Source organism: Drosophila kikkawai, chromosome 3R (genome assembly GCF_030179895.1).
Source record: "Drosophila kikkawai strain 14028-0561.14 chromosome 3R, DkikHiC1v2, whole genome shotgun sequence".
NCBI lineage: Eukaryota > Metazoa > Arthropoda > Insecta > Diptera > Drosophilidae > Drosophila > Drosophila kikkawai.
Window position 1 is genome coordinate 17311720 of NC_091731.1, and position 25640 is coordinate 17337359.

The 25640-nt window shown below is 41.5% G+C and overlaps 3 protein-coding genes across 3 annotated transcripts; 2 read left to right on the forward strand and 1 right to left on the reverse strand.

Annotated features, from left to right (window-relative positions):
* The first annotated feature begins 1426 nt into the window (after positions 1-1426).
* Positions 1427-8332, forward strand: hb (zinc finger protein hunchback). Its single transcript, XM_041777589.2, has 2 exons — positions 1427-1951; positions 5542-8332. Exon 2 carries the CDS (start codon positions 5550-5552, stop codon positions 7893-7895), a length of 2346 nt encoding a protein of 781 aa, XP_041633523.1. The 5' UTR covers positions 1427-1951; positions 5542-5549; the 3' UTR covers positions 7896-8332.
* A 3496-nt stretch (positions 8333-11828) lies between these two features.
* On the reverse strand, positions 11829-25616 carry LOC108085486 (cysteine-rich DPF motif domain-containing protein 1). The gene is made up of 2 exons (XM_017182106.3): positions 25163-25616; positions 11829-11845 (listed from the first exon to the last, which is right to left on the reverse strand). Exon 1 carries the CDS (start codon positions 25614-25616, stop codon positions 25164-25166), a length of 453 nt encoding a protein of 150 aa, XP_017037595.1. The 3' UTR covers positions 11829-11845; position 25163.
* Positions 13548-18087, forward strand: LOC108085387 (uncharacterized). Its single transcript, XM_017181955.1, is given in 4 exon segments — positions 13548-13569; positions 15336-15357; positions 15359-15476; positions 17998-18087. Coding segments are annotated over 4 exon segments (252 nt in total).
* Positions 25617-25640: the final 24 nt, after the last annotated feature.

A 25640-nucleotide genomic window follows, 5' to 3' on the forward strand; every position in this document is an offset into this window, starting at 1 on the left:
CCGGTTGACCATGTCAGCCTCAATGGCAGGTCTGCGTCGTCATTCTGGCCTACCTGTGGGCTAGCCGCTATTCTCGTTATCCTGGCCCAGGACAACTTGTGTAATTTGCATTTCGGTGGCGTTTTGTTTGCTTTCTGGCATGTCGTTTGTTTGGTAAATATTGCTTTTACATTTGCCCCACCCCTCCCTCTGTCAATGCCCAATTACCCCAATTTTCTGTTTAGGCTTTGGTCGCAATATAAATAAATATTTCAATTATAATTTAAATATTATATGCAGACTTATACCGAATGAACAGGGAAATAATCCATATAAAAACGTTTATTTTTGTTTTATACATATGTATTTTGTTTAGGAGAGTGTTGTGTCAGATTGTTTAAATATTGTATCCCATTACGAATATGTTTTATAAAATTTGTAAGTTAAAAAATTGACTATCAGAGGTATTATTATATTTAATGTGGACCTAAGGATCAAGAACTCAAAGGCATGAAAACCCGAAAGCATTTGTGTTTTATTCAAATACTACTACTAAATAGTTTATCAATTAATATCCCTAATTCCTCACTAACTCTTCTATAAAACCTACAAATTTTAAGTCCTCCTATTAATTCGGGATTATCGAAAGCAAAAGTCCTTGTTAAAATTAAAACTCCAAATCCTAATTGTTGCAAAGCTTTTCTCTAATTAAGCACACACACGCACCCACACTCGGGCAGACGCACACAGAGTCCGGGAAATGTGTTAAAGCAACAAGAAATGGGCAGACGAAACTTTCCATCGGCCAAATTGCATTGAGCTAACTTGTTAATGTGTCTGGGCTTAAAGTTGCCCAAAAAACAATTGGCGGAGGAGAGCGCCTACACCCCACCCCCGCCCCACCATCTTTGCCTCTCTTGGCCAAAAATCAATAATCGATATTGAAGCGGAGTGGCCAAAAAACTGCAAAAGAGCCAAAAAAGGCAGCTGCAGTCGGCTAAATGCATCCAAAGGATGCCGAACTAGACGGCACACGGATACAGAGACCGAGAGAGAGAGTGAGAGGGGCGAATGTGCCACCGTGAGTGGGTGCGAAAGTGAGAGAAAGAGCACGCGCCGGAGGGTGAGTGCGCCATGGGGATGCCGTTCTTTTGGGGTTGGGGCAGCAGCTCACTCGACTCAAATCACTTACAGCATCCCGCTGCTTTGAGTGAGTTTCTCTCGAGTGTTTCTGTAATCGCTGCGGAGCTCTCTCTCATTATCTTTCACTCTCGCCCCGCTCGATGTAACGGCTCTCGGCCTTTGCTTTGTTGCATTTCTGACATTTGTTTCTTCTTTGCAATTGAGTTTTGAGATTTCAGATTTGAGTGTCCAATTTTGAGTTGGTTTTTGCGAGTGCACTATGCGGAGCAGATTTTTAGATATTATTTAGCCAGTTCAGCACGGGTTCTCGGTCAGTCGTGCTCTGAATCCCGAAAAAGAAAGTCGCTTTCGTTGGCAGCATACAAAAACACACACAGTAATCAAACGCCAAAGGACGAAACATAAACGAGAGCTGCAAAATCAAAATATTACCCGTTTAAAAATACCACAAACCGTGCTCGTGCTAAAAAAAATAAAAATTATAACTCTGCTTTGCGAAAAAATATTGTTATTTTTGCCAACTACTTTTTTCCCGCACATGCGCGAATTCCGCGCAAAAAAAGGAAGCAAAAAAGCTAAAAAGCAGAGGACCAAAAAATAGACAAAAACGAAGAGCAAGTAGCCCCCACATCGCCTCTCCCCCTCGCACGCACTGTCGCCTGCCCCCCCGTGCGTTGTGCGTGTGTGTGCGAGTGTTGATTTAACGGAGCCGCGGTCAAGTGTGCAAGATAGAGAGCGCGAGAGAGCCAGTCCGCGACACTGAGAGCGGCTCCCGTTGCTGGATCCACTTGGAGAATTCCCTTGGAGCCTTTCCCCAAAATAAAAAAAGGTAAATATTATTTTCCCAGCTTGCTACTATGTAGTAGTAGGTTATATATATTATAAACATTGCCAAATCGGAGAATTGCCAAAGTTAGCCTTCAATAAATCTTAAAAAACACATGCACGTAGAAGAAATCTTTGAAAGCTCCCGGCTGCAATTCGGTTTTCTCCCACGGATAAACAAATAAACAAGAATTTTGGCGGGGGTAAATTGCAAATTGTTGAGGCATCCAGGAATATATCGTATTTTTATTTTGGTTTTCATTTTACAAGCATTAATAGACTAGCAAACTTTTAACTATATTTCATATTATCCTCTGGTGAACATATTAAAAAATTTTTTATTTATGGATATTTCAATTAATCATAATAATTACAAGCTTAAAGTTTTATCAATAATATTATAGGGTTCATAAGTTTATCCTTCTGCTAAAGATTAATCTAAACTTAGCTTTAGCTTTCTGTTTTGATGGCTCCCCTTTTTTATGACTCCCGACACCCACTTTTTAGCACGCTTTTTCCCTGATTTATTATCCCCATTACATCTGGTTCTGGTCCTTTATGTTCATGATCTTCTGCAGTTTCTCGTTGTCTGTTGTGCCTGCCTAGTGCTTCTTTTTCTGTCTAACCTTAAGAGCGGAAAACACACGAGCACTAGGAGCTCACACACACACACACTCGGCGAGTGGTAAATCATTTGCTAAAAATGCAAACGGCAAAAATTCTAAAACAATATTTTAAAATCTGTCTGGCTTTTGGCCGATCTTTGGGTGAACTTGTTTTTTGCCCGCGCAGTTGCAGCAGAAGCCTCCCCAGGCACCCGCCCCCCTTTACGCCTGACAGCTAATTTTATTTGTTTACATGTCGACTTTCATGTTGTTTTTTTTTGCCTGCTCTCCTCCTCCCATCCACCCCTTGGCATTTCTTTTTGCTCCTCCTTCGGCAAATGCATTTTCCTTTTTCTTTTTTTTTTTGTGTTTTAATTTTTCTTTTTTAATAATTTAAATTTAGACATCGAACTATAATTCAAAGTCAGCGGTTTGCAATTTTTTTATGGCAAATTGTTTGGCACTTGCCAAAATGTGAAATGCATTTCAGATATAATAAATACTTAAGGTGGCCTCTGTCGGCAATGATTTCGCGGTGTTTTTTTAGGATCGGCATCATCACAAGATCTCGGTGTTGCATAGAGAAACATGCCGAAATGATTGTCAGTCGACAGTTTTAATGTTTTCTGACAAAAAGAACCGAGCAGAAATCATCAAAAACAAATGGGGCTTTGTTAGATGCATTAAAAATAAATATGCACATATTATAGGAGATGTATTTATAAACCACAAATGACATTGAATCAGTTCAGCAGCAGTTGCAAAATTCCCTAAGCAGGCAGAGCTCCAAAAAAATGCATTTAACAAGTTGCTCCAAGTCAGCAGCACATGTGATTATATGTACCTCCCATATTTCAGTATATAAATTCATAATTACAGTCAAAATATGAATAAATATTATCTTATGTTTAAATTAGTAAGAAAAAGAAAAGTATTACCAAAGAAATATATTACTATATTATATAAATAAATTGGAGAAATAGCGATTAAAAAATTATCTAGAAATTATTGCATTCGCAAACCCTTTAAATTAATGAAATTTTTTAAATTTTAATAAATGTTTTTATGCATTTCAAGATCAAACAAATAGCTTCTATCATTTTGACCACATCTGTCGTTATTCTCTGAAATATCTATATAGTTTCTCTGGCATATCCTTCTCTTTGGCTGCGCTTTTTGTACTGATTTTTCAACAAAAACATTTTTTGTGGCGCATTTTCTGCGTTTTTGAATTTTTCCATTTTTGCCATTTTCATGATATTTTTAGAGGGGGTTACAAAAGGGGGGTGTTTGGGAGGAGGGGCTGGGATGGGGGCAAAAACGACTAGCACATGTTTAGTTTACTTTTGCAGTTTCGGTTGCCTGGCTGCACTCGCTGCGCCTGCCGCCGCCCCCCGTCCCGTTCCTGCAGCGTGCGGCGTAATATTAATTTTACACTTGGCCTTTAGTTTTGGCTTTGTTGCTGCTGCCTGCTGCTGTTTTTGTTGGGCATGGCACAAAAAAGCCTAGACGAAATGCGAAAATTCCCCTCTTTGTTTCCAATTAATTTTTGGCTTTCCTTTAAAAGTAAAATAGATGCAGATGCGCTATGTACAAAAGCAAAACTAAATAAATATGCTAAGCTTCATTTTGTGCAAATAATGCATTCTCTGCTTCCTGCACCATCAATTACGGCTAAGTATTGCAAATATTTTAGCTGCCAGATAGCACACCCCACTCGCATAATATTCCACCCCTCCGCCACTGCCACGCTGCCCTGCTGTCGTTTTGCGTTTTTAATAATATTTACTTAAAAGCACAAACAATTACCCAAAAATGCAGCCCCGCCGCCACTGCACAGTTTTTCAGCGCGAAATTGGAAATTGCTAAAATTGAAAAAATAGGAAAATGCAGTGCAGCAAAGGAAAAAAAATTAATGGTCGAATTATTTGTAGAACTACGCAAATCAAAGTGAAAAGTCTTGCGGAAAAAAATATGGCCAGGAAAATGGGAAACATGGGCAAGTGATGGGAAATGCCTGGAAAAAATCGGCAGAAATATAAAAAAATATTTTTGTGGGAAGACTTTTGAAATGCAAATAGAACTCGTGCCTTTCAGAGTATATTTCCTTTTAGTACTTGAATGCATCCTAAGATTGGTTGTAATATTAGAAATATTACATAGAAATACTTATGGAATGTCAGGCAAAAAAATAAACCCGGCAGCTGTAGGTTCTCTGATCCGTTAATTTAGTTAAATCCTTTTGCTTTTTATTATTAAACTCGAACTGCCTTCGCCTTTTCCCGCTGTCGAATAGATCCTAGGCTTAATCCACATAGAAAACCGAGGGAAAATTCGCAGCTCTCCGTGCTAAGCTGGCCATCCGCTAAGCTCCCGGATCATCCAAATCCAAGTGCGCGTAATTTTTTTGTTTTCGCACCAATTTTGTGCTCTAATCCAGAATGGATCAAGCGCGCAATCCCCGATCCGCGACCTGTACCTGACTTCCCGTCGCCTTTTGCGCGTCTAATCCCTTGACGCGTGCGCCCCGTCTACCTGAGTCCGATATAAGCCAATCTCCGCTGCAGTTGCTCAGTCAGTACCGATTTCGTCAGCACAGCGACAACATACACGCAACGCACATTTGCATAGCAGCATTCCCAGCTAGAAAAATCCACACAGCCAGAGTCTGCTGCGAAAATCCCGAAGATTTGGAATACACTTCGAAAGCGGCCCCTCAACGGTAGGTGAATTTGGCAGAGGATATACTGTAGCCATCACCCGGTTCACCATTTTGTTCGGGAAATCACTCAAATCTCAGTTGGGAGGGTGTGTGTGGTGGTTTCCACCCCGACAGGGCTTTAGGGGTGGCACACACACAAAAAAAAAAAATATATAAAGAAAAACAAGCGAAAAACAACGAAAAAAAGCAAAGCAAAAAAAGAGAAAAAACACGACGCAGGCGCAGTGATTGACTAACCCCTCTCTCTTTTGCCTTTCCTCATTACAGCCGTAAAGATGCAGAACTGGGAGCCGACAGCCACGGCCAACTACGAGCAGCACAACGCCTGGTACAGCAGTATGTTTGCCGCCAACATTAAGCAGGAGCCGGGTCACCACCTGGACGGCAACAGTGTGGCCAGCAGTCCCCGCCAGTCGCCGTTGCCCTCTCCCTTGGCGGCCAGCAGTCAGCTGGAGCAGTTCCTAAAGCAGCAGCAGCACCACCAACAGCAGCAGCAGCATCAGTCACACCAGCAACAGCCCATGGATACTATGTGCGCCATGACGCCCTCGCCCAGCCAGAACGACCAAAACAGCCTGCAACACTTTGATGCCACGCTGCAGCAACAGTTGCTGCAGCAGCAGCAGTACCAGCAGCACTTCCAGGCAGCCCAGCAGCAGCACCATCACCACCACCACCTGATGGGTGGCTTTAATCCGCTGACGCCGCCCGGTCTGCCCAATCCCATGCAGCATTTCTATGGCGGCAACCTGCGTCCCAGCCCTCAGCCCACGCCCACAACTGGAGCCGTTGCCCCCGTTGCGGTGGCAACCAGCGAGAAGTTGCAGGCTCTCACACCGCCCATGGATGTGACGCCGCCCAAGTCGCCGGCCAAGTCCAGCCAGTCGAACATGGAGCCGGAGAAGGAGCACGACCAGATGTCCAACTCCAGCGAGGACATGAAATACATGGCCGAGTCGGAAGACGACGATACCAATATTCGCATGCCCATCTACAACTCGCATGGAAAGATGAAGAACTACAAGTGCAAGACTTGCGGCGTGGTGGCCATCACCAAGGTGGACTTCTGGGCGCACACCCGCACCCACATGAAACCGGACAAGATCCTGCAGTGCTCCAAGTGCCCCTTCGTCACCGAGTTCAAGCATCACCTGGAGTACCACATTCGCAAGCACAAGAACCAGAAGCCCTTCCAGTGCGACAAGTGCAGCTACACCTGCGTCAACAAGTCCATGCTCAACTCGCACCGCAAGTCCCACAGCTCGGTGTACCAGTACCGCTGTGCCGACTGCGACTACGCCACCAAGTACTGCCACAGCTTCAAGCTTCATCTTCGCAAGTACGGCCACAAGCCCGGCATGGTCCTCGACGAGGATGGCACGCCCAATCCCTCGCTGGTGATCGATGTCTACGGCACGCGCCGTGGTCCTAAGAGTAAGTCGGGCGGCCCAGTGACTAGTGGCAGTGGCAGCCACAGCCGGAAGCAGCCCAACATTGCAGCTGTGGCCCCGCAGCAGCAACAGCCACAACAGCAGCAGCAGCAACAGGCAGTGCAGCAGCCTCCTCCAGCCACATCCCAGCTCAGTGCCGCCCTGCAAGGATTCCCCCTGGCCCAGACCAACTCGGCTCCTGCACTGGCCTCTCCCGTTCTCCCGCTGCCCGCCTCGCCCGCCAAGAGTGTGGCCAGCGTGGAGCAGGCCTCAAGCATGTCCAGCCCGGCGAATCTCCTGCCGCCGCTGGCCAGCCTGCTGCAGCAGAACCGCAACATGGCCTTCTTCCCCTACTGGAATCTCAATCTGCAAATGCTGGCCGCCCAGCAGCAGGCCGCCGTTCTGGCTCAGTTGTCGCCGCGAATGCGGGAACAGCTGCAGCAGAAGCAACAGCAGCAGCAGCACAGCGACAACGAGGATGAGGAAGAGCAGGACGACGAGTACGAGCGCAAGTCGGTGGACTCTGCCATGGATCTCTCGCAAGGCACGCCGGTAAAGGAGGAGGAGCAGCAGCAACAGCAGCAGCCACTGGCAATGAATCTCAAGCTGAAGGAGGAAGAGGCAACCCCGTTGATGAGCAGCTCGAATGCCTCGCGCCGCAAGGGACGCGTCCTTAAGCTGGACACCCTGCTGCAGCTCAAGTCGGCGGCAATGACATCCCCCGAGCAGCTTAAGGTACCAGTCAGCAGCATGCCCACGGCATCCTCGCCCATTGCCGGGCACAAGCAGTTGCCCGAGGAGCCCTGCTCGGGCACCAGCTCGGCGGACGAGTCCATGGAGACGGCTCATGTGCCGCAGGCTAACACCAGTGCCAGCTCCACGGCCTCCAGCTCCGGCAACAGCTCCAACGCCAGCAGCAGCAGCAACAGCAACGGCAACAGCAGCACCAACAGCAATGCCAGCAGCAACGGAAATGCGGGTGCAACCAATCCGGTATCCGGAACACCGGCGGCGGCGGGGGCCATCTACGAGTGCAAGTACTGTGATATCTTCTTCAAGGACGCCGTGCTCTACACCATCCACATGGGCTACCACAGCTGCGACGACGTGTTCAAGTGCAACATGTGCGGCGAGAAGTGCGACGGACCCGTCGGCCTCTTTGTGCACATGGCCCGGAACGCGCACTCCTAAGTTGCACCGCCACCACCTTGTTATTATTATTTATCACTATTATCACTATAATCGTTGTCCAGAATTGTATATATGCGTAGACTAAGCCATCCAAACTATTTTGTTGTCGAGAATTGTACATACATAAGCCAAATAAGCCGCTAGCAACTACCAACTCACTAATTCTAGCCCTAAGTTTAAATATCTAGACTAACTGTATCGAACCGTAGCCACTTTCCATCTGTCTCTCACTCTATACTCTCTCTCTTCTATCTCCCTCTCTTGCGTATTTTCAAATTCGACTAAAAACCCTGAGAAAGGTTTAAAAAATTATCACCGATGATTGGAGAAAGATAGTCCTAAGTTACGACTAATTTGTAAGACAAGTCAAGCGAAACAAGCAAACGAAACAAACAGTCCAAAGTCAAATTAATAAAATATATAGTTTATAACACATACACATATGAGTATATTTTATTATTAAATCTTATTTAGTCTTATTTAATGCTCAATTCTGATATTCTCTCAGTATTCTCTGTTAGTCGAAACCAAAAACTGAAAATGAATCGAACGAATCAAATAAATAAAATTTATTCAATACATTATTTTACAAGTTTTTACTTTTGATTTTACAAAAAAGCACTTTGGCACCAATGACAATATTTTCGATGCAACTGAAACTGACGAAAGAAGAAGTACAAATTTAGAGATTTTTTAAAAACGAGCAGTTCTGCCCGCCATCTGAGCGAATGGATCAAAATTAGTATTTATATTTTTAAGAACCTAAGCCAAAGCCAGGAAAAGAAATTCGAGACTTTGATGTGCGCCCAGTGTAATCCTTAAAAGTAAACTAAATAAATCTTTTTTAAGTAAAAGCAAGTAGCCTAAGATTTGCCCACGAAATGTTTTTATGTAATTATGAAATAAAGATTAAGATATTATAAAGTACGTAGACTTTTAATGGGGTTTTTAAGAAGGTATTTAGAGGTATTTATTTACCTTACAAAGATTTAATATTTAGTCATTATTCCTGACCGTTATAAATGTTAATATATTCTTTTATTTAATTTTAAAACATTTTTATTATACCACTAGAAATTCAATATAAATACTTAACCTCCTGCCTGGCTTATGACCTCTTTTAAAAACCCTGAAACAATTAATATTTCAGGGATAACCCCTCCATAGTTTATATATCTCCAACTCATCGCCCAGATGCTAGCATATGTCCAATGACCGCTGCTTGACCAAGACCCACTGTCGACACGAGATCTCTGAGACATGATTTATGGTAGCCCATCTCCCAAGGCAAATATATTCGGAAAATGTAAAGTTATTTTCTACTTTTCAAAAGAAAAACTGTTCCATCATGTGCTAAATACCCAAGTTATTAAATGAAAAGAAAAACATATAACAAAAAATTTGTGTACGGGCGCAACCAAACAAATTGGACGGTCTTCGGGACGCCTTTTATTTTTCTACTTCGAATTTTGATGGATTATTGACATTTTGCGTGAAAACGCACAATTCGCATTGCATATTGAGGGGGGAATTATATAATAATAATGAAAAACTCATGAGCGCGTGCGTTGGAGATGTCGAGGGAGTGGCAGCGGAAGATGACGCAGCATGGGATCCTAGATCTGGGATCACTTGGGATCGAATCCTCGGCGTTCTTCAGTTGGCGCGCATGCGCTGAACGCACTTCAGCCAACTGGCGCGTGCTTGGAGGGAATTTTCTCCTATAGTTCTTGGGTCTTGAGTGAAAACTCAATTTTATAAAAATAGTTTTCGTCGTTGTTCGATTCCGATTGGTGGATGAAAATATTTTCAAAAAAAAAAAAAGAGAAGAATGCGCTTCCCTTGAAATTGTTTCCATGTAAATTTCGTTTAAATGCCGTTTTTCCTCATTAAAAACATTCCAATAATTGATATTTATGGCTGGAATTAATTTCGATGGTAGTCAAGGGTGGTAGTGCTGGCTGCTGGCTCAAGATGATGGCTTTAAATCCGTAGATCTTATCGCAAATTAGATTTTGCATATCCCCTTTGGATTAAAGCTAGATCTGGATCCGAACTCCGGAGATCTTTGCTCATTTGAGCGAAGTTAAGTTGGCTATTTGGCCATTGCCCATTGTCTTGGCTGCCCTCTTGGCTTGTGGCCGCCGCAAGCGAAAGATGTTTATCACAGGAAGCAGGAGTTGGACGAGTCCCCTAACCTCATTGTCCTGACCCGAGCTAACGATCCATAGTTTCTGGTTTTGTTCACCGCTTCTTATCTCAGCTTGTGGCTTTGTTGCATCTTTTTTTTTCTTCCTGCTGCTGGCCATTGTTTGCGGAATAGACAAAAAAATAGACAAAACCCAGAGATGTGTAGGAGGAGACAGGAGAGAGGAAGGTCCTGGCCACTTTGTAACCTGGGAGTTCTTCAAATAGTTCAATTGCCCGTCTGCTGACCATTTGAAAGGTGTAATTTTGGTCCTGTTAGGGTCTCCTCTTCTTTGCTTGATGCAGCTGTTTTTTGCACTCTCTTTCTCCTCCTTTTTCCAGGATATTGACTCACCTTTGACCCCTCAACATTCTGATTGATTAGGACAAAGACACGCGTCTGGCACACTTTGGCAGTGCATAATTTTGGGGTTTTATTTTGGACCCCCTTCCTCCTGACAATTATCAATATATCCTGATTTCGGATATAAATGGAATAATTTAATATTGCACTTGGAGAAACTTGTGAAAATTTATAATATATACTATATATATATAAAGTATTTCAAACTAAAATTTATAAACCATCTCCTCTTGAGTCATTTTCTTAAATTAAAATATTGAAAAATGTGTCTTATACTTTTATTAAATTGTCAAATCATTAACCAAATTTGCTGTGACTTTTCCCTCTGTGTAGTTATAAATAATAGAGTTTGGCATAAATATCCCACTGGGCTGAAGCAGAGCCATAAATACGGTATTTATGTTTAACCACCACCCCTGACTCTACGCCATTTTTGGATGGGGTTGTTGAATTTCGTATTTCGGAGTTAGGATTTGGTGTTGGTTACGGCTATGGCAAGGGATTGGCTTGGGACTGCTCCCAGTTTGTTTTGGTGGCCATTTTTAGCTTGCCTTGGACCTAAAAGTAAAAATAGAAAACAAAAATAGCATACTGTTTTTGGGAGGAAAGGGGTCTACAAGGTTTTTCACTCACTTTCCCCGGGAATAACACTCAGGAGCTAGCATGTTGTGGGTGTTTAGTTGATTAAAACGCGCCTGGGGTTCACAAATGGCCACATGAAGCAGCAGGAGAGGCAGCACCGTCAGCCGATGATTAGCAATCCACCCCCTCCTACCTCGTGCCGATCACCCCTTGTCCAACAGCCGCCTTCGCAAAGCTGTTGATAGCATCACTGGACGTAAGGGCCGGCGCCCACATCACATTCAGATCCCGAGAAATACAAAAATTACTCCGGCTCCTTTTTTCCACAACTTTACGCATTTTAATTATGAAAATTACCAGGCAGGCAGGATCCGTTCGGCCGCCCGGATCAAGGGACCTCGCCAGCATCTGTGTGTGGGTTAATTATGAGCGGCGATCCTTTCGACGATCCTCGAGCGTGACGTCATGTTAGAGCCACCTTAAGGATTTGTTGAACCCCCGGATAATTTATATCTGTAAACAGTTTTTCCCTGGAATTGGTCGAGTGAGTGAGGAAAGTGGGAGTGAAAGAGAGAGTATCCTTTCGATCCGTCCAACAGCTGACCGGAGTGCGACCTTGCGGGATTAAGGTGGGTGTAGCGAATCCTTAAATCCTTAAGTGGCCATGGCCGCCGCTAACAAGCGCTAAGGATGCGCTGGCCATCTGAGTTTTTGGTTTGAGGGTTGAGACCTGGCAATACATCTTTCTGGTAGTCGCGTGTCGTAAATCATATAGAAACATTAACTAAAGGTTGTGAGGGTGGCTTTTATAAAACTCCTACAGAAAAAGGCAATTAAATAATTATATTAGGACAAAATATAGTAATTAGAGAGGAAAAATTCTCTTAGATTTACAATAGTAGAGTACAAAATATATTATTTTAATTATTAACCTTTTAAATTTAAATGAAAGCAACTTAAAAGTAATGGAATAATAACCTCTTCTTTATAATAACCATTGAGAATCCTTTTCAAATAAATTTACATGCGGTTTAATAATACACTGCCCCACCACAGCTTAAATCTCCATTCAACTTGCATTATGAATGCCCACCAGGATAGTTAATCATCGCAGCCGTCATCTATGCCATTCAACCGCAAAATCCGAAATGCAATTCAAAAGCAAAAACCAAAACTAATTGCAGCGAATCAGTTGATGAATATGCAAAACTATACAAAATTAAAGCCGTGCCGAAGAGGAAACCTATAAGATAGTGATGACGCTGGTGGTGGTAGAGGATGGTTCTGGCTGGAGATATACATAAAAGACCCACTAGCCCATTGGGAAATGGAAACTAAGGAAACTCGCGACAGCGAAAGTAACAAAACAATTTTTACAGTTCGACAAACAGAATGCGTCCACCATGTCCACTCTACATGTAAATAGATAGACAAAAAAAAAGAGAAAAGGAGGCTCTATAGTAGGAGAAAAACTCAGACTGGGAATGGATGGAAAAAACATCTGCCCCTGATGGCACTTTAGTTAACGAAAAACAACAAAAGGTTAAAAATATATGCAAGCGGACTCCGGACTCGCTGCCCGTTCCCAATGCCATTGCCGATCCCATTCCACTCCATCGATAATGTCCAGCATCCGTTATGGAGAGACGGCAAAAAGGAAGTTGACAACAGCGTGTGCCTCGTCCTGGATGGGTGTGTGTATGTGTGTGTTAGTGTGCGAGTGTGGGGGTTGCACAGATACGCGTGTCCTGCGAGTTACTTTTTTTCCTCTATCCCATATTTGCACTAGAACGCTGGACGCGTTTGGTCAGTTTGCCACAAACAATACGAAAATTGGTGAGGGCCCGTCGATTGATTTCGAGGCTTCATACTCTTCCAGCAGCCTTTACTTTTTGTTTGTCCAGGGAACACATCCACCAGATGCCGTCAAGTCAACACTGAAATAATAGAAGCCTGGGAGAGAGGCTGTAAAGACGCTTATCCTGGGAAAGGGTGAACAAAAAAATCACAAGCCAAGCCTGTTACAGGACAAATTGAATTACAAGATGAAGATCTTTCTGTGGTTTTCGTTTATAATGATTTTTTATTTTACAAAACTTAAAATATCTTTATAAAATACTGCCACAATATTAGAGTTAATATTAGTATTGTAGAATCAACTTGAAACATTTTATTTGTAAATAATTAGACAACCTCTCTCTCAAACATAATTTCAACGAGAACTTAAGTCTAGTTACACTTTTACATCTTCATCTTCAGCAATGATTATATTATTATTGAAATCATTTACCACATTAATTCTCCCTATTTTTTATATACAAAAGTATGGGCAACCCTCCCTAATCGAACCATCAAAACCAATCAAAACGTAGCCAAGAAGTCAAAGCAACGCCTATTACACAATTTCAAATATAGGAAATTTCACGCAAAAAATGCGATTACCACCAATAAAAATATCACACAAAAAACCCACTCAAAAAAAAGCGAAGCAAAAAATTGAAACCCAAACCACCCGGGTAATGGCAATGGCAATATATGGGGGTAGGTGTGCGGGAACCAAACCACCACTGCCTCATAAAGAGGGTTGCAAAAAAAAAAAAGAAGAAAAAAAAAATAACGAAACCGAAAACAAAAATGGAAGAAAACCCTGGAAAACATTTGGCAAATGGTTTCAATGGATCGATATTCCTTTAGAGGATGAGTATAGGTCGTCGGACATGTGAATAAAAAACAGGTAAGGTAAGGTGAGGTTTTCCTTTTCTGTAAGAGATACTTTTTTAGCAACATGTTTTTTGTTTATTTCTTTGAAAAGATTTCGGGCTTCTCCTTTGCTATTTGGATTTGGCTAAATCGACTTATTGGTCTTTTGTGATCCGTTCGAAGGACGAATGTCAGCTGTGGGTTGAAGTGTAATGTGAGCAATTAGAGGGGACCCGAAGATGATGTATCAGTAACAGGGAATGGAGGGAGGTGTATCGGCGGTCTACAGGTGCTAAATGATCCTTTAGACACAAGTTGTCAGCGCTTAGATATGTCCTTGATGGGCGGATATGGGTCTCGGATTTCCGATAGTTGTCCACCAAGGAATCAAGTTCAAGCCAGCCCAAATTCCAATCGCAATCGCAAGGCCTCCCTTCGCCCAGTAGTTGGCCTTGGCAGTCCTTCGCTGGGAGAAAACATCTGGCACATTGCATAGTTTTCACTTCGATTTTCAGCTGTTTGCTCCCAGATTTTCCCCTTTCCAGGCAGGTGCCCATCCATGCATCCATCAATAATTTCCGATTTGTGTTTGTGTGCCCGAAGTGAAGTGCATAAATTTCGGTTTCAATTTGCCAAGGGTTAACTTTTCAGCATTTTTCAGCTGGTCATTGTGGTTGACAACAAGGAACTCGTTTCGACTCACCACTGGTAACGGGGGGAAACGGATTATTTTCGGGGATTTTCTATGGAAAAATTGTAATAATTTTTGCTCTTGCCAAAAATGAGGGAGTAACGTCGGAATAAAGGTGTTAAATTCTCAGTTTCAATTTGGAACCCTTTTTCATTGTTTGGTTTTTGTTGGTGGATATTTTGCTGATATTTTTTGGGTACCAAATGTTGCTAATTGGAACAGCTGCTTTTCATTTGAGAATTTAGATATAAAAGTTGCAGAATTATATGGAAATAGGCGAAAAATATAGAAGTATGTGTTTGGTTTTGGAAACTATAAGAAACAAATTATTAGACTTTAATCAGTTTATGATTTAAATAAATTGTTTTTTAATATATAAATTGCCTTAAAATGTATACATTTTCTTTCAGAAGTTAAGTTTTAAACTTAAAATAAAGTTTAGAAAAATGTACCTATATAATTTAGAAATTTAGGACCGTTCTCTGGTTATAAAAATATATATATATTCATATATATGTACATACATTAAGCTTCAACGAACATGACCTTGTAAAAGCCTTTTCCATTCCCAAAACTCTTGAAAAGTTTTTCGCTTCGCGACCTTCTGGAAAATACTTTCCTCTTTCTCCGTTTCAATGAACTTTTCCCTCTGACAAGCGTCGCCATTTTGAAGTTTTCCCTTGAGCTGAGAAACTCACCCCTTTGCTGGCTACCCGACTCCATTTTATCCCGCTTCCTCAGCCACACTTCATAACAGTTTGTTAGTTTTATTTTTAAAAGTGCCACACGCACTCAAGCCCCTACTTTTCAGCCCCAAATTCAACTCCTCCATCGCCTTTCACTCCAATTTACGGCACGTAATAAAAACAAAATGAAATTTAGGCGAGTGCCCCCCTTCGTTTGGAAAGTGCTTGAGAATTGTTTTCATTTATTTTGGGATCCCCCCTTTCGAGTCCCCCCATTTGCCGAGGGCCAATCATCGCCAAGGGGATTAGAGAGTCTTTGGGCGTGTGGCACCGCAAGATCTTTGTCATTGAACTTGAAAAGAAGCCGAAGAGTTGTGAAACGTGCCGGCACAACTGCAGACAACTCATCTACCCTTTCAGCACATTTTTGGGCAATCCGACATGGGCGGCCCTTAAAATAGAACTAATCCGAACCCTTTCCCCTCCATCTTTTTGTACCTCGCCTGTTGCATCATCACCGACATCATCATCCTCCTCATCGGCGAGGCGCTACCCTCGTCAAACATTGAGTAAGAGCTCTCAAATTAACCACCAATAAAAAGGCAACACTTCATAAAAAAGAAAGACAGAGAGAAGCCAACTTCCGTTTTTTCATTGTTTCCCCTCGTGTGATCCTGCTGCTCCCTTTCCCGGATCCTTCCGTCCCCGTCCCTTGCCTGTTGCGCCCCGAATATTTTTTAGGTGATGTTGTAATCGAGGAGTTGTTAGGTAAACACCCTTAATTTGATTTTTAGCGCCACTTAACACGAGGGCACTTATTTTTTATACACACGATATGCATATGGGGTGAGTTCTTTTTTATATATGGCCACTGGGGAGGGTAAAAAAGTTGACATGGTAATCGTAATTGTTGTATCGGATGCTCGAAATGAAGCCATTATTATGTAATTGACCTTTATCGGAAATTAGAAGGGAGCTGCGTTTCACATGGGCGGGGTTTTTAGAGACCACGATCGGTTTTTTAGGGGTTATGTTGTTTTTTATTGGACATTATTAGGGGTTTTTTGTTGAAGTGGGGTGTTTTTTGTATGTATTAAATGCATACATTGTTTTCTTTCTTTGTTGTCTTTATATAATTATTAATTATTAAATTTATTCTAAATGTAGAGCCATTATCTCTACATTTCAAATAAATTTAATAATATATTCTAGAAGAACGTGATATTTACTAAAATATTTATTATTAAATCAAATTGGTTTACCAAGGAATCAATATTTTCCATTTAGCATAAATAATATATAATAATATTAAATAGAGATTTTTAAGTATTTTTTAAATAACAATTCCCATTAAATTCAGCTTCCACTTTTTTAAGGGATCTGCATAATGCAATTCTTAGATCTCATTGCATTTCCCAGCCATCATCTGCCGCTGGCTGGTCCTTTGTCTGCATAATGAATTCATCACATCAAATGCTGATCCCCGCTCCGATCCGATCGCAGGGCCCGTTGATTGCCGAACAGAGAACAGCCCCGACAATTGAAATCCAACGAGCGGTACACGAGGACGCAAATGCACAAAATTCAAATGTCATTCAAATAACGGCTGTCAGGACAATGGCCACGCACGCGGTCAGGATTTGGAGTGGAAGTGGGAGTAGGGGCAGGAGTAGGAGCAGCCATCTGAGCAGGAGGAGTGGATTTTGGCTGAAAGGTGGTTGAGGTGCCCGGGGAAGATGCCGAGGAGTGGGAGATGTAACAGCAACGCCTGCATCTCATTTCGAAGCATCAGCAAATCTGTCTCTCCTACTCCTAGCCATTTTCCCTTTGAATACAGTAAGAAAAATTTAATGTAAATGTAAGGAAATTCATTTTTAAAAGGATGAATAGTTTTTATATTAATTTAATTTGTTAATAGCAATTTCACAGCTTAAATTAATGTAGTTTCCTCACAAAATAATTGTATTTAAGAGTTAAATTGTGATTTACAAATTATATTATTGTGAGTTTATGATGTATTTTTGAAATAACAACTAAATGGTATTTTTTTAGAGTATACATTAATATCCTGGCACAGGATACATGTACGTATATTGTTTATTATTTTCGAGTTCCATCCGGTTTGGCCTCAGCTGACTGACAGCCAGCGGCCGACGGCTACAAAAACAATCCGCATTCAGCCGCCAGTCAAAGGCGACGATGATGAGGACAAAGTCGGACTGGCGACCCAACCGACCGGGTGATAGGTATCGTATCCTTGGCAGGGTATCGACTTCCTCTGCGCCGCCAAACCACAACAGATGAGCATGGGTCCGTTCGTGTTTCTGCATCGATAACCGTGACATTGTCACATTGTGTCGTCTATGATCCCGATCTGAGTTCTCAATCTGAATTCCAATTTCCCAGTTCATTCATCAGAGGCCAAGTCTGAGGCCAATCACACGCTGACGGGATTAGCAGAAGTGAAGTTTTTTATCCTGCCTAATTGGACCGATCCACTCCTTTGTCCTCCTAAGCGGACGGCCATGAAATCAGAGTCCGATCATCCGATGGGCCAGTTCCGATAAGTCCCAAGGTCCTTTCTTAGCTGGCTTTCTTTTTTGCAAAGGCGTGTGCAATTGCCATTAAATTTGAGCTGACATTCAGCCAAGGCCCTCAGTTAAGCTGTTCTTCTTGGATCTAGGGACTTATCAAGGACACTCTGAATAGATCCCTGGTTATCTGAAGAACTAAAAATTATACATATTTTTAAGGATATAATTTTCATGAAGCAGCTGTTAAAGGAGTGCGCAGCCCCCCAGCTATAGATCCTTTGAAGCACAACAAATTTGGCTCAATGGAAAATTAACTAAAAACTACCAGAAATTAGAGCATAACTCCATAACTCTCCAGACCGAGACACCGAGGGCAGATGTCAAGCTGCTAAAGATCACACTAAGCACAAACATCGCATCGCCCAAGGAGCTCAACTCATTTGAATGAGACGGGGGGTTCAGTTCCAGGGAAAACAAACACCGAATTCCGGACTCTCAAATCCCAAAGGAGCAGACATAAGAAAATCATTTGTGAGAAGCGGGAAGGACTAACTCTGCGGCAGCTATATCCACCCTAAGTCGGAATCCCGGGGTCCACAAGGGTCTCGGGTCTCGGCACTCTCATCGCAATGTAAATGTCGCGTGTTGGCGCGCAAGAGATTTGTGTTTTCCGGGGTCGCCGCTGCAGTCTTAGGGAAATCGAAGTCATAAGAAGGGTCGGGGTCGGGGTCAGGACTCGAGGCATTATAATAGGCTCATTTCCTTGCCTGCTTCTTCGGCTCCCGATTTCCCGAGCGTAATAGCGTAAACATTTAATGGGAGCGTGCGCTGCGCACGCGCAACATTGTCTCACCCTGCGATCCGAGTCCTTGCTCCTTGCTCCCTGCTCCTTAGTCTCCTGCCGCTTCTCACCCTTACTAACCTTCGACCCTAACCTCAGGCCCGATCCCAATCTTTGGCTCTGCGCCTGCGCATTGTTCGACTTCCTAGAGGATTGGCGCGTCTTATGATTGATTCAGCGTTTTGTAGCCATTGTTGTTCCCACGATTTCCCCATGTCCACGATCACAATCTTGTGGCATTCTCTATGGAGCATGATTAATCTTTGATTTTGCGTTTTCGTGGGTGTAACGGTTGGTTTCAGGGATGAGGAGCTTGGAGAAAGGCCGAGGAAAAGCGAAACTGAATGGAAAATATGATTCAATAAGGCATTGAAAATGGCATAAAAATGAGAAGATTAAGTATTTGTACACACGTTTTTCTTCATAATTTGAATTGAAAACAAATACTATTAGAAAATGTTGTTGGTTTCTAAAATATATACTATATATATATTTAGGGAATTATTATTTTCACAGACGGGTTTAAGGACGATATGCTTATTTTAATGGGCAACAAAGATTCTTGTGAGTCAGAAGTTTAAAAACAAACCTTTAGTTTTTTGACAAATCATTCCTAGAAGAGCTATAATGTAACGTCTCCGGATTTCAATGAATTCATATAGCATAGTCGTCAAATCGTATTTTATAAGATCCTCTGTGAAACTGTATACCTAAAATCCAGACAAGATAGCTCAAAAAGTAAGAAGCAGGCATACATTTTACGCTCGGGAACGTAACTTCTATATTTCACCAACTATAAAAACGAAGATCTGTATAAAAATTAACGAAACCCCAAAGAAATAAACCCCATCTGGAATCACAGACCAGCAACTCTTTCTTGTTGGTTTCTCCCACCGACTGCACACGACACCGCCAGAAACGGTGGCTACAAGATGCATGTGGCACATTTAACACCTCCAATTCATAATGAATGAGTTAGGAGCATCAACAAACCAGGCACGAACATATCGACGGAGGACTACTGCACATGGGACGAGTCCCATGCCATCGGAGGTGCTTGTTCGCCACGCCAGGGAAACGCCCGCATTGGCCAGGACATGTGTTAATCAAGCAGCAGCCTCAGCAGGGCATAACTCGGCTGCAGATGGACTAATTTTTGTGTAAGGCCGGGGGTAAACCCTACACAGCTGCCCCGAAGGACTAAAAATAGTCGAGGGCAAGGTGCAGGCAGCGCACATTACAATTTATGTGACAGGATTCTCATGTTTGCGCTTAATTTTCGTTTAATTCTTATGGGCGCCAAAAGATTTCCGACGGCTGTCGCTTGGATACTATGAGGATAGTAGGGAATGCCAGGCCAATTTTGGCCATTTATCCTGGCTGCAGCCAGGATCAAACAATGATCGAAACAAAGAAGGTAACATGAGCTAAAAAACCAATAGAAGAAACAACTGTGACAAGCAATCGGAAGAGACAAACAAATATAGAAAATCCAGTGAAAAGCGCAATTGTTGCAGCATTACAATTGAATGCGATCCGGAAGTGTCCTGCGTGGACAAGGATCGATGGCCATCGCCCAAGTGGGTATTCTGAGTCACTTACTGAAACTGAAAAAGAGAGAATATATTCTCCAGAGAGAGTAAACCTAACAACCCCTATAGATCAACTCAACTCAGTCAAGAATTGAGTGCAGATCACTCGATTTCGGAAGAGACAACCCCTAACGAACGACTCAACTTACTCTGGGTTGAGTTGGGATCGGTTTCTCAGCAACAAAAATCTCAGCTAGATTCAAATTGAGTGTGTTTTTTTTTGCGGAGTTTTCCTCAATTTTCTAAATAGGTTCAAACTTGACCTCTAAGACGACCTCAAAGATGGGAGATGGGATATGAGAGAAGCGCGCGCGTTGCTCCTTTTGTGCATTCAGTTGGCATCCTTCGGGTCATCTTCTGACCTTTTTCCTTGGCACCCGCTTGCCCTTTGTCTTTGAACCCGGGCATCGTTGACAAAAGGCCTGGGGCATTGCAATAAATGTGATAAAGATTGTTTTTTGTCTTTCGGCGCAATTGCTTGGACATCGTGCCATAAATTGCATGGACCGATGGTAGACCGGTGCTCGCTGCCCGTTGATCATCGACAAGCAGGAGTTCGGGTTGGAACAAAATTCGTTGAATGATGCCTTAATTGTGGGACAAGCAGCTGAAACTGACCGGTTCCATTGAACTGCCCAGCAATTGTGGGTGTTTAACGCATGTTTTGCTCAGATCAAGGGACCGATTTTTATTGTAAGCGGCTCTCATCTAGATAGTTTAGATAAACCTATGTAATGCTCAAATTTATTGCGTTCTGAAACAAAAAGTAATGTTTTTTATTTATAATTGCACTTGGAAGATCCGATAGAATATCAAGCGAGGAAGGAACTAACTTCGGTTCGCCAATATTTGACAATTTTAACGATTTAACTCCTTATTCATTTTTTAAAACAGAGGGAATTTTTTCATCCATTTTTTATAGTTAAAAAAAACAAAACATATCTAAGTCAAAAAGGCATCACATTCAATTCTGAAAGCTTTCCTTTTAGATTTCAATAGGTTTATTTTACCCTTGCAGGGTATTATAATTTCAGTCAGAAGTTAGCAACGCAGTGAAGAAGACCTTTCCCACCCTATAAAGTATATATATTCTTGATCATCTAGCCGAAAGCCACAGCAGCTATGGCTGGTATCCATCCTGTAGCTTAATTTAGAATTAAGCATGCATCGTACAAATAAATAAATATTCTTGATCAAGTTTCGAACCATTTAGGAGCAAGCGAAAGTAACGGCTGTTTTCCCAAAAAACAACTCTGGGCAGGCAGCTCAGAGAGGGATAGCAAGTGTCCAGAAAAGAAGAGAGCAGACAACACAGAGTTGTATTTTGGGAAAGAAGCCAGGTTTGAGTCTCCGCTGACTTTCGCTTGCTCCCATAAGGTTCGAAACTTGGACTTTTTATAACAGTTTATACCAGTTTTCAGTTGCTTGCTGCTGGTTTCTGTTTGCCTGTCACCCCAATTTGAGAAGCAGGCAAATTGCATGAAAATTTTCGAAAATTTGGATGGCTGCTGTAGGGAGGTTGTTGTAATTTGTTGTTGCAATCAAATGGCTCTGCCGGCGGTAAAGGGTATAAATGCATAAAATAAAATATAAATGTTTATACCAGTTATATAGTTTATACCAATTATCAATTAAATAAATAAATAAATATTTAAATTAATTATTTTTTATTTTCTTAAATATTATAATTTTCAGTTAACGGGGAAAATAAATAATAATTTAAGTCGCAACTAAAACTAGGGGAATTAAAAAAAATTTCAGCAGCCCATTCAAATTTTCGACAATTTCTATGCAATTTGGCCGTTTCTCAAATTGGGGTACCAGGCGAACAGAAACAAGCAGCAAGCAACTGAAAACTGTTATAAAAAGTCCAAGTTTCGAACCATTTAGGAGCAAGCGAAAGTAACGGCTGTTTTCCCAAAATGCAACTCAGGGCAGGCAGCTCAGAGAGGGATAGCAAGTGTACAGAAAAGAAGAGAGCAGACAACACAGAGTTGTATTTTGGGAAAGAAGCCAGGTTTGAGTCTCCGCTGACTTTCGCTTGCTCCCATAAGGTTCGAAACTTTGGCTTTTTATAACAGTTTATACCAGTTTTCAGTTGCTTGCTGCTGGTTTCTGTTCGCCTGTTACCCCAATTTGAGAAGCAGGCAAATTGCATGGAAATTTTCGAAAATTTGGATTGCTGCTGTAGGGAGGTTGTTGTAATGGGGTTGTTGTTGCAATCAAATGGCTGTGCCGGCGGTAAAGGGTATAAATGCATAAAATAAAATATAAATGTTTATACCAGTTATATAGTTTATACCAATTATCAATTAAATAAATAAATAAATATTTAAATTAATTATTTTTTATTTTCTTAAATATTATAATTTTCAGTTAACGGGGAAAATAAATAATAATTTAAGTCGCAACTAAAACTAGGGGAATTAAAAATAATTTCAGCAGCCCATTCAAATTTTCGACAATTTCTATGCAATTTGGCCGTTTCTCAAATTGGGGTACCAGGCGAACAGAAACAAGCAGCAAGCAACTGAAAACTGTTATAAAAAGTCCAAGTTTCGAACCATTTAGGAGCAAGCGAAAGTAACGGCTGTTTTCCCAAAATGCAACTCAGGGCAGGCAGCTCAGAGAGGGATAGCAAGTGTACAGAAAAGAAGAGAGCAGACAACACAGAGTTGTATTTTGGGAAAGAAGCCAGGTTTGAGTCTCCGCTGACTTTCGCTTGCTCCCATAAGGTTCGAAACTTTGGCTTTTTATAACAGTTTATACCAGTTTTCAGTTGCTTGCTGCTGGTTTCTGTTCGCCTGTTACCCCAATTTGAGAAGCAGGCAAATTGCATGGAAATTTTCGAAAATTTGGATTGCTGCTGTAGGGAGGTTGTTGTAATGGGGTTGTTGTTGCAATCAAATGGCTGTGCCGGCGGTAAAGGGTATAAATGCATAAAATAAAATATAAATGTTTATACCAGTTATATAGTTTATACCAATTATCAATTAAATAAATAAATAAATATTTCAATTAATTATTTTTTATTTTCTTAAATATTATAATTTTCAGTTAACGGGGGAAATAAATAATAATTTAAGTCGCAACTAAAACTAGGGGAATTAAAAATAATTTCAGCAGCCCATTCAAATTTTCGACAATTTCTATGCAATTTGGCCGTTTCTCAAATTGGGGTACCAGGCGAACAGAAACAAGCAGCAAGCAACTGAAAACTGTTATAAAAAGTCCAAGTTTCGAACCATTTAGGAGCAAGCGAAAGTAACGGCTGTTTTCCCAAAATGCAACTCAGGGCAGGCAGCTCAGAGAGGGATAGCAAGTGTACAGAAAAGAAGAGAGCAGACAACACAGAGTTGTATTTTGGGAAAGAAGCCAGGTTTGAGTCTCCGCTGACTTTCGCTTGCTCCCATAAGGTTCGAAACTTTGGCTTTTTATAACAGTTTATACCAGTTTTCAGTTGCTTGCTGCTGGTTTCTGTTCGCCTGTTACCCCAATTTGAGAAGCAGGCAAATTGCATGGAAATTTTCGAAAATTTGGATTGCTGCTGTAGGGAGGTTGTTGTAATGGGGTTGTTGTTGCAATCAAATGGCTGTGCCGGCGGTAAAGGGTATAAATGCATAAAATAAAATATAAATGTTTATACCAGTTATATAGTTTATACCAATTATCAATTAAATAAATAAATAAATATTTCAATTAATTATTTTTTATTTTCTTAAATATTATAATTTTCAGTTAACGGGGGAAATAAATAATAATTTAAGTCGCAACTAAAACTAGGGGAATTAAAAATAATTTCAGCAGCCCATTCAAATTTTCGACAATTTCTATGCAATTTGGCCGTTTCTCAAATTGGGGTACCAGGCGAACAGAAACAAGCAGCAAGCAACTGAAAACTGTTATAAAAAGTCCAAGTTTCGAACCATTTAGGAGCAAGCGAAAGTAACGGCTGTTTTCCCAAAATGCAATTCAGGGCAGGCAGCTCAGAGAGGGATAGCAAGTGTACAGAAAAGAAGAGAGCAGACAACACAGAGTTGTATTTTGGGAAAGAAGCCAGGTTTGAGTCTCCGCTGACTTTCGCTTGCTCCCATAAGGTTCGAAACTTGGACTTTTTATAACAGTTTATACCAGTTTTCAGTTGCTTGCTGCTGGTTTCTGTTCGCCTGTTACCCCAATTTGAGAAGCAGGCAAATTGCATGGAAATTTTCGAAAATTTGGATTGCTGCTGTAGGGAGGTTGTTGTAATGGGGTTGTTGTTGCAATCAAATGGCTGTGCCGGCGGTAAAGGGTATAAATGCATAAAATAAAATATAAATGTTTATACCAGTTATATAGTTTATACCAATTATCAATTAAATAAATAAATAAATATTTAAATTAATTATTTTTTATTTTCTTAAATATTATAATTTTCAGTTAACGGGGAAAATAAATAATAATTTAAGTCGCAACTAAAACTAGGGGAATTAAAAATAATTTCAGCAGCCCATTCAAATTTTCGACAATTTCTATGCAATTTGGCCGTTTCTCAAATTGGGGTACCAGGCGAACAGAAACAAGCAGCAAGCAACTGAAAACTGTTATAAAAAGTCCAAGTTTCGAACCATTTAGGAGCAAGCGAAAGTAACGGCTGTTTTCCCAAAATGCAGTTCTGGGCAGGCAGCTCAGAGAGAGATAGCAAGTGTCCAGAAAAGAAGAGAGCAGACAACACAGAGTTGTATTTGGGAATAGAGGTTGGTGATTTAATGGTTACCTATACAAGATTTTTTATTATGGAAATGGATCAGATAACGATCTCTGATATTGGTCTGCTATTTGCAGAACTCGCTGAAAGCTGAAGAATATAAGTTCTAATTATCCGAGAAATAAGAGGTATTGTATTGCTATAGTAATTACGTCTATTTACAAGCCTTTATATATAAAGAAATCTACAAATAATTTATAAAATGCCATCAAGTATGCAAACCGAGTCTTTATTTCCTTAAACGTTTTCAAAATCCTTAAGATAATATTTAAAAATAAATAAATTATACTAAATTTAGTCTTAAATCAAATAGTAAACATTATTTATTAATCAGTTTTTGTACCTTAACTGGCTGAGAGCTGTTTCCGAAGACGGGCTTGGGCCTCTACGGGCCAGTTTTTTAGTTCTTCCCGACCACATGGCAAACAGAAGGTGGCCGTGTAATAAAAACTGCAGCCGGGATCCTTGCAAACAGTCTTGGAGCATCTGGAGCACTTGGCCCCCAGAGCAATGTAGAATTCCGGTTTGGCCTGCCACCGCGGTGGTGGAGCCTGAAAGGGATCCCGCATCACGTAATTATCCTCGGGATACTTAATACCCAACGCAAAGGGCGGCTCCCTTCCGAAATAGTGTACAAGCTCGTGCATATCGCAGCCGGAGCATTGGAAGTCGATGCGAGCTATGCGCTCATCCTCCTCCTCGGGATTGGAGGCTTTACTCTCCTTGGCAGCAGGCAGGTCCAAGCGCTCTATCTCGGCCGCCTCATTGTCCAGGACGAAATCGTCGTCGGCCTCCATGTCAGCCAAGGTTCACTGCAAGAC